Consider the following 12,801-nt stretch of genomic DNA (forward strand, 5'->3'; position numbering starts at 1 on the left):
TCCCTTTACTTGGAATGAAATGGATGCGCACAAAATTTTGTTTTTTATTCCCTTGAATGAAAAGTGAAAAAAAAAGTATAAAAAAGTCTTTGCTCAAACAAACATGTGAGAGTGGGAATCTTATTCCCCACCAGGTCACCCTAACGTCAACCACCAGCTAAGATTGTTGTAAAAAAAAAAGTTCTGATGTAGAAAAACCATCAGGACCAGATATTTTCATGTCTGCAGACTGCAGTAAGGCTTCACTTGGAAGATTTAAAGATTTTCTTTCACGAGTCTCACCAAGACCTGATAAAAATTTTCACATGAAGAAGCATTTTGCTGTTTTTACGTGAAATTATATAAGGTTTGAAATTTATCCTAAAACAAATAATATTCTACACAAACATAGAACATTGTCTCCTAATGCGGAAGCTAATCATGGTGCATACAAACAATAACGTCTAAATCCAAGAGATATTCCCTAGGGAAGAAACGGAGTCCATGATACATGTATATTTTCCCAACGTCCTTAATTTGTCTCAAAATTTATAGAAACTTATTTATTATGCGATGGAGTAAGTTTGAAGCACAATGATAGATCTAAACACTTCCTTGTACACCTCTGCTGCATTAAATAAAATTAGTAAAATCAAGGTAAGAGAACATGAGGTAACCTGTTCTGAGAATGACATGGTAAGCATTTCAATGGTACATAATTTACGGTAAGATTCTCTTAATAATCTTAATAAAAAAATGTTGAATGTTAGAAGAACCAAGCGCTATGAAACATGCATATCTTTGTAAGAATGCTAAACAAGAACATTGGAAGGACTGGGATGGAAAGTGTAGACCATGTTTGTTAGTTAGTTGTGGCGTCATTTTTTTAAGGGATGGATTTCCCTTTCTTCGGCTTCTAAGCATTATTCAATGCTGTTGGACCGTTAAGTTGAGGAGCTTACACTCCACGGCAAGCCTGCTGAGCTGAGCTGACCCGGCCAGATCTTTGCACTTGCACGGCGTGTTGGGCACTTTACACTTCACACACTTCTCTACAAGTACTAAACAAACTAGGAAAAAAGGATGCAAGCCAACTTAACCGTTGTGTGTTCTCTAGAAGCATGCAGTTAATTTGTGGCTTGTGGTTAAAACGAAGTAACACAGGGCATCATAATACATAATAATGCTAGATCATGTTATGGCTATGTTGCAGTAATTATCTTATCACACGATTGACCGGGAAAAAAAAAGAGGTGAATTTTTAGCGAGAATGCTTCTCTCAGGCGTGTTTGCACGTGACGCACATCACGGACGTGGGTCGGCCCGACTCATCGGTGGCTCATGCGGTCGTCGTATCTCTCACGAAGTCACGTCGTCGTCCTATGTCTTGTCTTCCTCCGCCTTACTCGGCTCTCTTTTTTAAAAAAAATAGAGAAAAAAATTCATGACTGCCAAGGTCTCCTCCAAGGATTTGAGTAGAGTGAGATCAAGCGACTCAAGAAAGGTTAGTGGTTAAGGTTTTAGGTTTTATAGGTCAGGGATTGCGGTGTTCTTCAATTGTAATAACAATGATGGTAGTCGAGATGATATTGCCACAGTGGGGGCAGGACAGCGGGGTTGCCACCCTTCAGAATAGTGGGAGAAGTCAGTTAAGTGATGCAGGTGACGAGTATGCCAGTTTGAGAGGGAGAAGAAGGATGCTATGATTAGGGCTAACGGTGGAGGCAATAGGAGTGAGCAACATCCTCGGTTAGTACAAGGTGGTGTGGAGGGGGTGGATAGCTAGTGAGTCCGGCGGTGATGGCACTACAGGGTGAGCATGGTGATGCCGAGGTTGGTTTGGTCAATGCATCGACGATGTGGACCTCGTCCTTCTCAGTTGAGTAGATATATAGGGGAAAAAGTCAAAATGAAAATGTTGATTAAAGTCTTTCCTAATTTATAGCAGCATGCCCAAATCTCAAATCAAATGCGTGCAAAATTAATTATAGCCCTTTGTTTCAATTGTTTGTTAGATAAGCTATAGCACAGGTATGTGCACGCTGCACAGTGGGTGGCTATGTCTTCAGCCACCAACCGAAAATTAGGGGCTTCTTGGATCCCGTCGAGGCCTTGCCTCACCTTGCTTGCTGCGCTCGCACAGTCAACGAGGAGTTAGCCCAGACGAGCGAGCCAATTTGGCTCTCCCTCATGAGCAAGGAGAATCTTGCCTACACGGTCCGCGAAGCACTCAGCAAGAGAACCAAACGCAGGTACTGGGGCCATGTTTAGATTGCAAAAAATTTCAAATCGATGAATAGTAGCACTTTCGTCTTATTTGGTAAATATTGTCCAATCGTGGACAAACTAAGCTCAAAAGATTCATCTCGTGATTTCGAACTAAACTGTGCAATTAGTTATTTTTTTACCTACATTTAATGCTCCATGCAAACGGCTAAAAATTGATGTGATGGAGAGAGAGTGAAAAAACTTGGAATTTAGAGGTGGTCTAAACAAGGCCTGGCTTTTATCCTCGTGGCAAGAAATCACGGTTGCGAGCGACGGAACCAAGCAGCCCTTAATGCCTCTGGTCTCAAGCCGTCAAGCGCAAATGCAAGCAGCTGCATTATTCCAAAATAATGCTGCTATATATTATTGTAGAGTATGGTTAGCTTCAACTGTCGAGCATAAGTTTAGGCGGACCAGCAGCTCGCTCAATCAGTAGTCCTCATCACGACGGGGTTTCATGATATCAAGTTCGTTCCATATATAGGGTCGTTAACTGCAAACAAGTAAATGTCAATGCATATATAGGATTACATGTTCCTGTTCGTTTCGCCGAAATTTAACTTATGCTGATACTGATTTGTTGAGAAAAGCACTATTCATTGGCTGAAAAGTAGTGCTGAAGATCAGGGCATTATGCATATACATAGTACTAATACAACACCTCGCAACAAAGAAGTACTAGTTTAGAACCATGTTAATCAAATGGAATGGAAGAACAAAAAAAAATATCTGCAAAACTAGGTATGTTTGACATCCTAGTAACATATGGGAGCACGGCCCACACACATCTTGGGTTTGTCCAGTGAGTTTATTACGTTGTTATACATTGTTTAGATAAAACATAAGAAAATTAGCCTAGAGACCCATGGGCTGCATCGGCTGTTCCTTATTACATACAAGCACTTAAAAGCCAAAATGAATGGGGATTTCAACCTTAAGTCAATCACCAAATAAACCAATTAAGTTGCGATCCTATTGCTAAACCATCCTCCGATGCATGTTGCGAAGGTTTCCATAGATCAAGTGGTGGCTGCATTCACCAGATAGGATGCACACCGTCTCCCTCCATTTGCAGTAGTGAGTAGTGGACGTCAATCCACTGAATTATACCTGAAAATCACCCACACGCATAATGTACCATAGCTTTATAAAAATTTATATCGTTTTGACACAAGCATATATAGCGGCCAACAAAAGCCTCCCCGCCAAGATTGGTTCTTGGCGTGGAGTAGAAAAACCGTAATTATTTTGTTTTGAACAAGAATTGACTTTCTCCGCGCGCACTTGATTTTCTTTATTTAGCATCCATGGAATTTCTAAATAATGTTATGGCCAAATAAAATTAATCAAACATTCCAATTGAAGAAAACAAGAACATTTGTGTCGTTGATTTCTTACCTTGTGTAGATGTCATAGCACTGTGTGTCATGTCTCGTTTTGTGAGGAAGAAGTTGTGGCTGATTTCTCAGTATTGTTTTCAGTTTCCTTCAGCCTACTTATGATATCCTCAATGTTAGGCCTTTGCATTCGTTCAGGATGGACACATTGTAGTGCTATTTCAATGCATCTCTTCACTTGATGGCATTCATAGTTTGTACAGCCTAATGTTGCCCGATGTATCCTTTTTCTCCAGTTTTCTTGTACCTATAGATTGATCCATAAAGAAAGTGTATCATTTAGTATCCAAATGTGCCAGGCATAACAAACTATATATATACTATTACTCGAGTTTTGTATATATATATCCAGGGATCTTGATACAAGGGACCTAACTTACGTGATCAATAAATTCTTGGGAAGGCATTTCAGCTGTCTTGTCGTAGCCTTTAGACCCAGCAATTATCTCTATCATTACAACACCCAAGCTGAATATGTCAAACTTATCGGAGAAAAAGGAGCGCTCAATGTGTTCGGGAGGACAATATCGACTGCATGACATCATAAATTGTAGATGCAAGAGTGTTAGAAAACACGATTTAGTTGATTCAGAAAATTGGGTTCAGAGAGGCATTAATAAGTTACATTGTTCCTAAAAAGTTTGATGTGGCTTGAGTCTGGTTGTCACAGACGAGCTTCGATAAACCAAAATCTGCAAGTTTTGGTACCATATTCTTGTCGAGTAAAATATTCCCAGGTTTTAGATCTAAGTGAAACATAGGATTTTCCAATCCTCTGTGAAGGTATTTCAAACCCTCGCAAGTCCCCTTAATAATTTTATAGCGTGTCTGCCAGTCCAGTCCATGGGATTCATCTACAGAAACAGGGAGGGATGGACAAAATGTAATGATGAGAAATATTGCCAATATACTATACATATATATAGGACCACCATCATCTTACCGTTAAGGTGCCCTTGTAGACTTCCATTGGGCATATAGTCAAAGCAGAGAGCTCTATCAATGTTATCAGCAAGAACATACTTTCCTTCATACTCTACGCAAATACGCTTTGTTTCATAGCAGTAGCCAAGTAGCTGTACAATATTAGTATGGTCGAGTCTCCTAAGGTTCTCGAACTCCTTCATGAAGTCCTCTTCATAGTTGAGTTTTTGTGACATTGAATGGAGCAATTTCACGGCAACCTCTTTGCCATTTAGGACACCCTAATCAACATACCAACATTTGGCATTGATGTCATTATCGTATTAGCAAAATAGAGTCTGTTTATTATCACCAAAATTAAAATGTCCTCACTCCTAACATATTATTTGATATTGCTATCGTGCCCTTTAATAATATAGTCTCGTGCCCCTTCAATTTTCTTCTGCTTGTCCTTTATTGATATACTCTGGTATCTTTTTGTACAGACAGATAACCTCCATGTAATATATTAGTATAATAATATAGAATAGTATAGGAAATCACTAATGTAGTTATAATGGTCCCTTATGTAATTGATGATGGTGGATAAGTAATGCATAGGACAGTTTTTTTTTGATAATGCATGGGACGGATTGGAGTTGCGCCTGAACCCTACCTGCCTGGCATGCATTAGCTAGAATTTATAGAAAAAGCAACTACACATTTTCAATATAATCTATGCATCAAGTTGCTTGTCCTGCTAGCACCTAGCAGTCCCATGTCGATCCCAACAGGTAAAAGTGTTTGTCGTAATTTGTAAATACTATATTGACTAAACAGACAGTACTCATGGTCTATATTACTTGCCTTGTATACTGTTCCAAATGTCCCACTACCAACTCTTTGTTCCTCGTTGAAATCATTTGTAATTTCTCTCAATAATTCCAGTGGCATGACTTGTGGTGCCAATCGAGAACCGTGTAAACCACCGCGGAAGGGTATCTGCAGGCAATCGCCACTTATCATGCCATGCATGGGTGTGTAGCTTGAAGAAAGGAAAACAAAAGAAACACTAGTAGCAAGCAGAGTAGTAGCAGTACCTGCTTATCGTCTACACACCTACCAACTCTGTCAAGAGTAAGCGTGGGACGGTTGGGATGGCTTTGGACTGCGCGTCTCAGCCTTGCCTCTGCCTCCTCTGCATCCTCTATCTTGGCTCCCAGACAGTTGATTCCAACATGAGCTTTCTCAAGAAAACGAAGGTAACTCAATTTATAGAAGTCCTGGAAGTCAAAGTTGGCATCCTTGAGAGCCCACACATGAATGACGAGCTCAATAGATTTAAGCCGTGGCATAGCACCCGGTTGAGAAATCAGCCAGGTATTCATTTTCATGTAGCGCAATTTGGGAAATGAACCAGGAGCAATGACATGATGTTGAGGCTCCTTATTACTGCCCCCTTGTCCCAAATAATAAATTTGCATTGCTCCACCAATACGGAGCTCTAGTACTTCGATTTTCTGCAATTTGCTTAGAGACTGCACTAATAAGGCTGCTTCCTGCTGTTTTCCACCCAAACTGTACGGTGTGACAATATGGAGCACCCTTAGCTCTGTCAGGTTGCTCAGCTTGCTCAGCTCTTTAGTAAAGTTTGGGGAATTATGAGCTTTAGCCAACCACAGCTCTTCCAACGATGTTAGGTTTCCCAAACCCTTTGGTGATTTTAGTTCTCTTAAGGCAAAACATCGCAAGCACTTGAGTTGTCTTAGCTGAGTAATACCACGTGGCAATGCCCATATGTCGGTATCCGTCAAGTCTAGTGTCTGTAAGTATCTTAAATGGCCAATTTCAATCTTCACACCCCAAAGATACGTTCCACCAAGCCCAAGGTATCTCAGGTGAATTAACCCCGCGATAAGATTTTTCAGACCATCAGAACAATCTGCAGTTAACTTACAACCTTCTAAGGAAAGGACACGTAAAACCTGGAAAGTTGTGTGCAGCAACGTCGTTCTGCTAATACTACAGTCAGTGCCATTAAATGACCTCACTTTTGGTTTCCATTTTCTTGCCATGACGCCATGTGGTTTGTCCAGGATTCTATTATGGATGGCCATTATACGAGCATTGTTACTTTGATGTTGATCTTCGTCATACCAATCCGCCGATGCATTGACAAAGTTTTCTTCTCTTGCCACAGTACGAATCCAGTCCAGCACCATGCCTTCAACACCGCAAACACATATGTTGGTGTCCTCATTTTCTACTGTCTTGATCATGCTTCTACTAACAAGCTCATACAAGTACCTCTCTCCGACCTTAAATAATGATTCCTCTAGCTCTCCGTCGTCATGCACAAAGCCTTCGGCTACCCATCTCCACACCAGTGTGTCTTTCTCAATCACGTGGTCATCAGGAAATATGCTCAAATACAACAGGCAGGTCTTCAGATGGCTTGGCAGGTCATAGTAACTAAACTGGATTATCTTTCTTGTGTTGTTCTCAGCACCCATATTATCTTCCTGCCCAAATCCAATAGAGTTGTACACCTCAGTCCATTCCTCTTGTGGTTTACCAGCAAACAAACTAGCTATCATAATTATAGCTAATGGTACACAACCACATTTCTGTAGAATGTATTCAGTGGTCTGCTCATCTAGTGGATCAAAACTAAGTGCGCCTTTACGACCACATAATGTGGCATAGAATAGTTCCTTAGAGCCATCAATAGAAAGGGGCATCAGCTCCAAAACTTCACCACTCAATTCTGCGGCGTCGAGTACACGAGAAGTTGTGACTAGTCTACTTCCACAACCATTGTCCACTAAAGCACATTTAATTACTTCCCATGATGGTATGCCCCTTATATCATCAATAACAATTAAGAACCTATTCATATAAAAAAGAAAGAACCACAAATTAGGACAACTATCTAGACATATATATATGTACTAGCAGGTAACCCCGCACTTCGCGCGGGCAACAGTGGGCGCAGCGAGGGGAAAAAAGGTACTGTTCCTTATCGGGTCGGATACTGTTCATCGTGCTCCGTTACTGTTTATCTGCGATGATCCGATTGTGTGCGCGTCGGATGAACAGTGATTCGATGTGATATGCCTCTCTTATAGATATGACAAACAAAAAACATAAGCATGATAACTGAAACATAAAAGTTTTCCCACATCACTACACACACTTATTGATTGTAGACAGACCGAGTGCTCGACTTCTGTCAGGACTGCAGAGAGTGTTTGGATCTATTGCTTTCTAGAGTAGGGATGACAATTGTACCGCAGATGTCATACACCCAGGGATCAGAAGAACACAAGAAGATTAGGGTTGAACCTCTATCCTATTTTTTGAATCGCACAAGAGGCTTAGGAGGGCTATTGACAAATACATGGCCCAATGTACCCTCACTGAGGCCATACCCGGCTTCCCAAGCAGGGGTGGTCGGGACCTACTGGCCCAGGGTGAATCTGGACAAGGAATGCATCATCTACTTGGCGGACAAGGAATATATAGGTATACATGGAAACCGACGGGATCGGGACTCTGTTGTAACCAACTAGAAAATCCATGTAAACCAGTTTGGCATGGACTCTTTATATATGCAACCCTATACCTCAAAACTATATAAGAAGGGGCAGGGGCCTTCTGATCGGCATCCGGCCTTGACCTTGATATAGCTCCTCTACTCGACACTGAACCCAACACTTGGCATACGAGCATGATACATCAGATTATAGTGGTGGAGCGTGATGTCAAACAAAGGAGGAGGGGGGGTATAGTTGGCCATCTGGCCCGGGCACTACGGGCCGGCCCAAGCACGACACGAATCAGCACGGCCCGGAACGATGGCCTTCGTGCCCGTGCCTGGCACGGCCCGGCATTAGTGCCGTGCCTAGGCCGCCATTCTGGCCCGTAGTGCTGGCCCGGGCATGGCCCGATATCACGTTTTAGTATATACATGGTGACTTAGTTAGGGTTTCACTCAGCCTCTCCCTCTCTCTCCGTCTGCGCATCCGCCCTATCTTCACCCGAGCGCACGCGGCGCTCCCTCCCCCGTGCAGCGCTGTCGCTCCATCTCCCTCTCCCTCTCCATAGCCAGCAGGCAGGGCAGCGTCCCTCCCTCTTCCCCGTGTGGAGCTCTCCCCATGTGGCGCTCCATCTCTTCCCCGTGCGACACGGACCCTCCCTCTCCCTCTCCACATCCAGCAAGCAAGGCGGTGCCTCTCTCTATCCATCTCCTGGCACAGATCCGGCGAGGTGGAGTCTGTTGGTGGCGGATCCGGCGGGGAGGAGCTCTCCGATGGCGGATCCGGCGAGGAGGAGCTCTCTGGTGGCGGATCCAGCGAGAAGGAGTCCGTTGGTGGTGGATCCGGCAAGCACGAGCCCACCGGCGGCGGATCCGGCGGGGAGGAGCTCTCCGGTGGTGGATCCAACGAGAAGGAGTCCGTTGGTGGCGGATCCGGCAAGCACAAGGCCGCCGGCGGCGGATCCGGCGGGGACGAGCTCTCCGGTGGCGGATCCGGCGAGGAGGAGTCCACTGGTGGCGGATCCGGCAAGCACGAGCCCGCCGGCGAATCCGGCGCGGAGCAGTCTGCTGGTGGCGGATCTAGCGCGGAGAAGTCTGCTGGCGGCGGATCCGGCGCAGAGGAGTCCGCTGGCGGTGGATCTAGCGAGCACGAGCACGCCGGCGGATCTGGCAGGGAGGATGCGGGCTCAACGTGGCTCCAGCGCGCGAGCGGATGCGCATGACACGACGGCGCAGCCCCAGCAAGCGATCGCACTGCTGGGCCGCCGTGCCCAGTGACACGGCACGGCACGGCTAAGACCTGATAGTGCCGTGCCTGGGCCGGCACCTCGGCACGGCGGCACTAACAGGCACGGCATGGCTAGTCTACCGTACCGCGTAGTGCCGTGCCTGGCCGTGCCCGTGCTAGTGCCGTGTCGTGCGGCCTGTTTGACCAACTATAGGGGGTGGTCAGTTAAGCTACAACTCAGAAGACTTGCAGTGGTCAGAGTGTGGAGGAAGAGGGGGGCAAGCACCCAACTTCGCCTCCACTACCCTATGCCAGTGTTGCTAGTGATAAAAAACAACGACAACAAACATCTATATGAGAACAGGAGTAACATTTTCAGGACCCTACTTGGTTTATTGCCATATTATGTCACAACTTTCTACACTTTCCCACGCCTTAGTTCCTTACCCTAGTTTGGTGTGCCATGATTTAACGGGTTTGACCTTAGATGTTCAATACTCAAATCATTGCCAAAGTTTGCCTCAGCATTTTGTACAAACTGACCCTTAATCAGTGCAACTTCTAATACATTAACATCTATAGTACCAAATAAATGAACCATCAATACATATTCCATGGGGGATTTAACCAAAATAATTTGATCTTGTAATTAAGTTTTGGCCATTTTTCTATAAACCTGATGAACATTAGAAAATTTTGACTCATGACAAAACTACATTTTGAAACTGTAGGAATAAATAGGATATTTGTAACTATGTGCACTTATATACTCAAATTAAAAAACTCAAATAATATGTATGCTTTGAATGAACAATTGTCAGAAAAAATGGAGGCAAAGATATCGGCCGGCTAATGCATACCTCTTGTTCTCAAGGAAATGCTGGAGTTCGTCGATGAGCTCCCCTTCATTCAGCATGGTCATGTTAAGATCGCTGTATCTTTTCTTGCCAAGGTCTATGAGAATATCCCTCAGGGCTTTCTTCATGTCAGCTTGTCGGCCAACAGAAACAAAAGCGCTACAATGGAAATCCCCTCTAATATTTTCATAGACTGCTTTTGCAAGAGTGGTCTTGCCCATTCCTCCGGCCCCCAGGATGGATACTATCTTCAATCGCTGAGAAGAAGATGAAGACATCCTGGTTATGAGCTCAGCTTGTAATTTGTGGATGCCAACAAGCTGTCTGACTTGCATGAACCTGTCCTCAAGAGATGGGTCAACAGGCCTAGTGGTAGGTTTAGCCACAATTCCAGCACGCCAGGCATCCAGATTTTTGACTCGGGCCTTGATGTCTTCCCACGTGTCCCTGAAGCTGTCTTGGTTATTGGTCATAGGCTCCGAGCCATCGTCCATGGTCAACAGTAAGTTGTTGACGATATCCTCTGCGTCATATGACAGCTCTCTCAGCTCATATGCACAATACTTATCGTACTCCTGCTGCGCCCGTGGCATCATCTCGGATAGGGCATCGTCCATTCTCCTCAGCTGTGTCTCAAGAGACTCTATGTCTCCCTTCATGCTTGTTCGCAGATTGTGCTCCTGCTTGAGGAACTCGCCAAGCTTGGTGAGCAGGTGCCCAATGGCCCCTGTCATGAGATCCACGGCTGATCGGCAGCTCATGTAGCTAGCGGAGAGGCGATCAATTTGCTTGCGGTGGGCAAAAATTAAGGCGATTGATCGATATCTTTGAAGCTGTTAGAATCGATGTTGTCCTGCATTGCGGACTAATTAGCTAGTTAGAGTAGTGAGAAAAGGCTGATTGATAGAGCGGCAAAAGTGACCACTTGGTGTTTTCTCATACACACACGCGTGTGCTATTCTTTCTACATGACGAACTGACGATCGACGAGATATATATTATGAAGGCTAAAAATACATAGATGCTAAAAACTTAATTAGGTAAAGAAGAATGATTGTATTGTACAAAACAAATTAAAGGGGTTATGCAGACTGTAGTCCATCTAACAGGCCGTGTTTGGAAAGGTCTGGACTAGTCTGCTCCAGTTATAAACATCTAAACTATATATATGTTTTATTTACGAAAATTGTCCTTGTAATACATGGGCCAGCAGCCTGCTAGTTAATGATGGTGAAAGCTAGTAGATACCAAATTAAGTCCATGAAAGTTTCATAATATATTGGAGCTCATAGTGGCATCAGTTCCGGAAAAGTAAAATTTCGTTTAATTAAGACAAGGTCTGGGCAAAAATACAGCCTAATCTGTCTTATGGCTCAAAGACTAAGCTCGATCTCCCACCTGGATCATGCATGGGGTTGGTGGCGCAGTCCGTAGTAGGCAGTCCTAGATCCAGCAAAGCACTCCAGCAGAAACCTGTTAGGTAGGAGATGTATTGGAGGGAGGTTAGCCTAACATGCAGGTTAAGACTGATGAGCCGAGCTTACTCATGCATATTATACGTACTACAGGCGCTATGCTATATCCCTCCCTCCCGGCCTCGGAATCAATTAAGGGCCTGTTCGTTTGGCAGGGAACCAACTCCTGGATCTATTCCTACCAGGAATACTTCACTACTTTATACTTGTTTTAATCAGCTGGAAGGGTTCCTGGTTGGATTTCACCCAACCAAACGAGCCCTAAGTGTCTTCATGAGCAGCAGGAAAGGAAGATCGATTAACTAGCGAGCGAGAATTAGCACTGACCTGAGGAGGGAGCCGGGAGGGGCTAGCTAGCTTTCACAAGTTGAGGAACAGACGTAGTAGATCGGAGGAAGATTTATGCTTAATATGCCTTTGGTGGGTAGTGAGTGGGTCACGACTCGCAAGTGGAAGACCGGGAAAAATGGAAAAGCAAGATGCTCACGTCAACCTTTTCTTTTGTTCGAAGCACGACGTACTAGTCACTCAATGAACCGGTAATCACTGTCGGATAAGATAAGCCGCCAGTGATTATATTTCACTATCAGACCGTAAGCCCAAAATCTAACAATCAGCCTGTTTACTGATTGGTTTCTCGGCTGATAAGCCTAGCTGTTGCTAGTTTGTTGTGAGAGGAAAATATTGTTGACTGACTGATAAACTCTGGCTAAAACCAACAGGCGAACAAACTAATTGACTGGGGATCTTATTTAACCAGCAGTAGCCAGCAATGAAGACCCCCTTTCTCTCTGCTTGCTTGACCCATGTTCTAGGAGTGATATAACACTGCCGGTTAGATAGAAGAACCGACAATAATAGTATGATTATCAGTGTCAGGGTGCCTACATTTTTGCATCTAATCTGGCAATGATTCACATCTGTTGGATCAAAATCCAATGGCCCCGGAGCTTCTTCTTCTTCCTTCAGCTGCTCCACATGCGCCCGCTAACGCTCGCACCCACCCCAGCCTCACAGGCAGAGGCGGAGGCGGAGGCAGATGCATGACCTCAACCTCACATGTAGCTACGCAGGCGGCGATGCATGCGGTGGTGCAAGCACGTGGCGACACAGGCGGAGGCGTGGCCTCAGGCCCTCATCCTCGCGCACGACAGCG

General features: G+C 44.5%; 1 protein-coding gene across 4 annotated transcripts; it reads right to left on the reverse strand.

The window, feature by feature from the left end:
* Nucleotides 1-2,917: 2,917 nt before the first annotated feature.
* On the reverse strand, nt 2,918-12,083 carry LOC136505592 (putative disease resistance RPP13-like protein 3). Of its 4 annotated transcripts, none has more exons than XM_066500832.1 (10): nt 11,973-12,083; nt 11,569-11,643; nt 10,174-11,023; nt 5,648-7,436; nt 5,415-5,549; nt 4,588-4,849; nt 4,270-4,498; nt 4,025-4,175; nt 3,646-3,891; nt 2,918-3,357 (listed from the first exon to the last, which is right to left on the reverse strand). In XM_066500832.1, the coding sequence occupies exons 3-9, from the start codon at nt 10,929-10,931 to the stop codon at nt 3,673-3,675; spliced, it is 3,543 nt and encodes a 1,180-aa protein (XP_066356929.1). In that variant the 5' UTR covers nt 10,932-11,023; nt 11,569-11,643; nt 11,973-12,083; the 3' UTR covers nt 2,918-3,357; nt 3,646-3,672. The 4 variants fall into 4 exon arrangements, with proteins under 4 accessions (XP_066356929.1, XP_066356881.1, XP_066357041.1 ...); XM_066500784.1 differs by having other exon boundaries at nt 10,174-11,035; XM_066500944.1 differs by lacking the exon at nt 11,569-11,643 and having other exon boundaries at nt 11,973-12,050.
* Between the last annotated feature and the right edge of the window lie 718 nt (nt 12,084-12,801).

This window comes from Miscanthus floridulus, chromosome 1 (genome assembly GCF_019320115.1).
Source record: "Miscanthus floridulus cultivar M001 chromosome 1, ASM1932011v1, whole genome shotgun sequence".
Lineage (NCBI taxonomy): Eukaryota > Viridiplantae > Streptophyta > Magnoliopsida > Poales > Poaceae > Miscanthus > Miscanthus floridulus.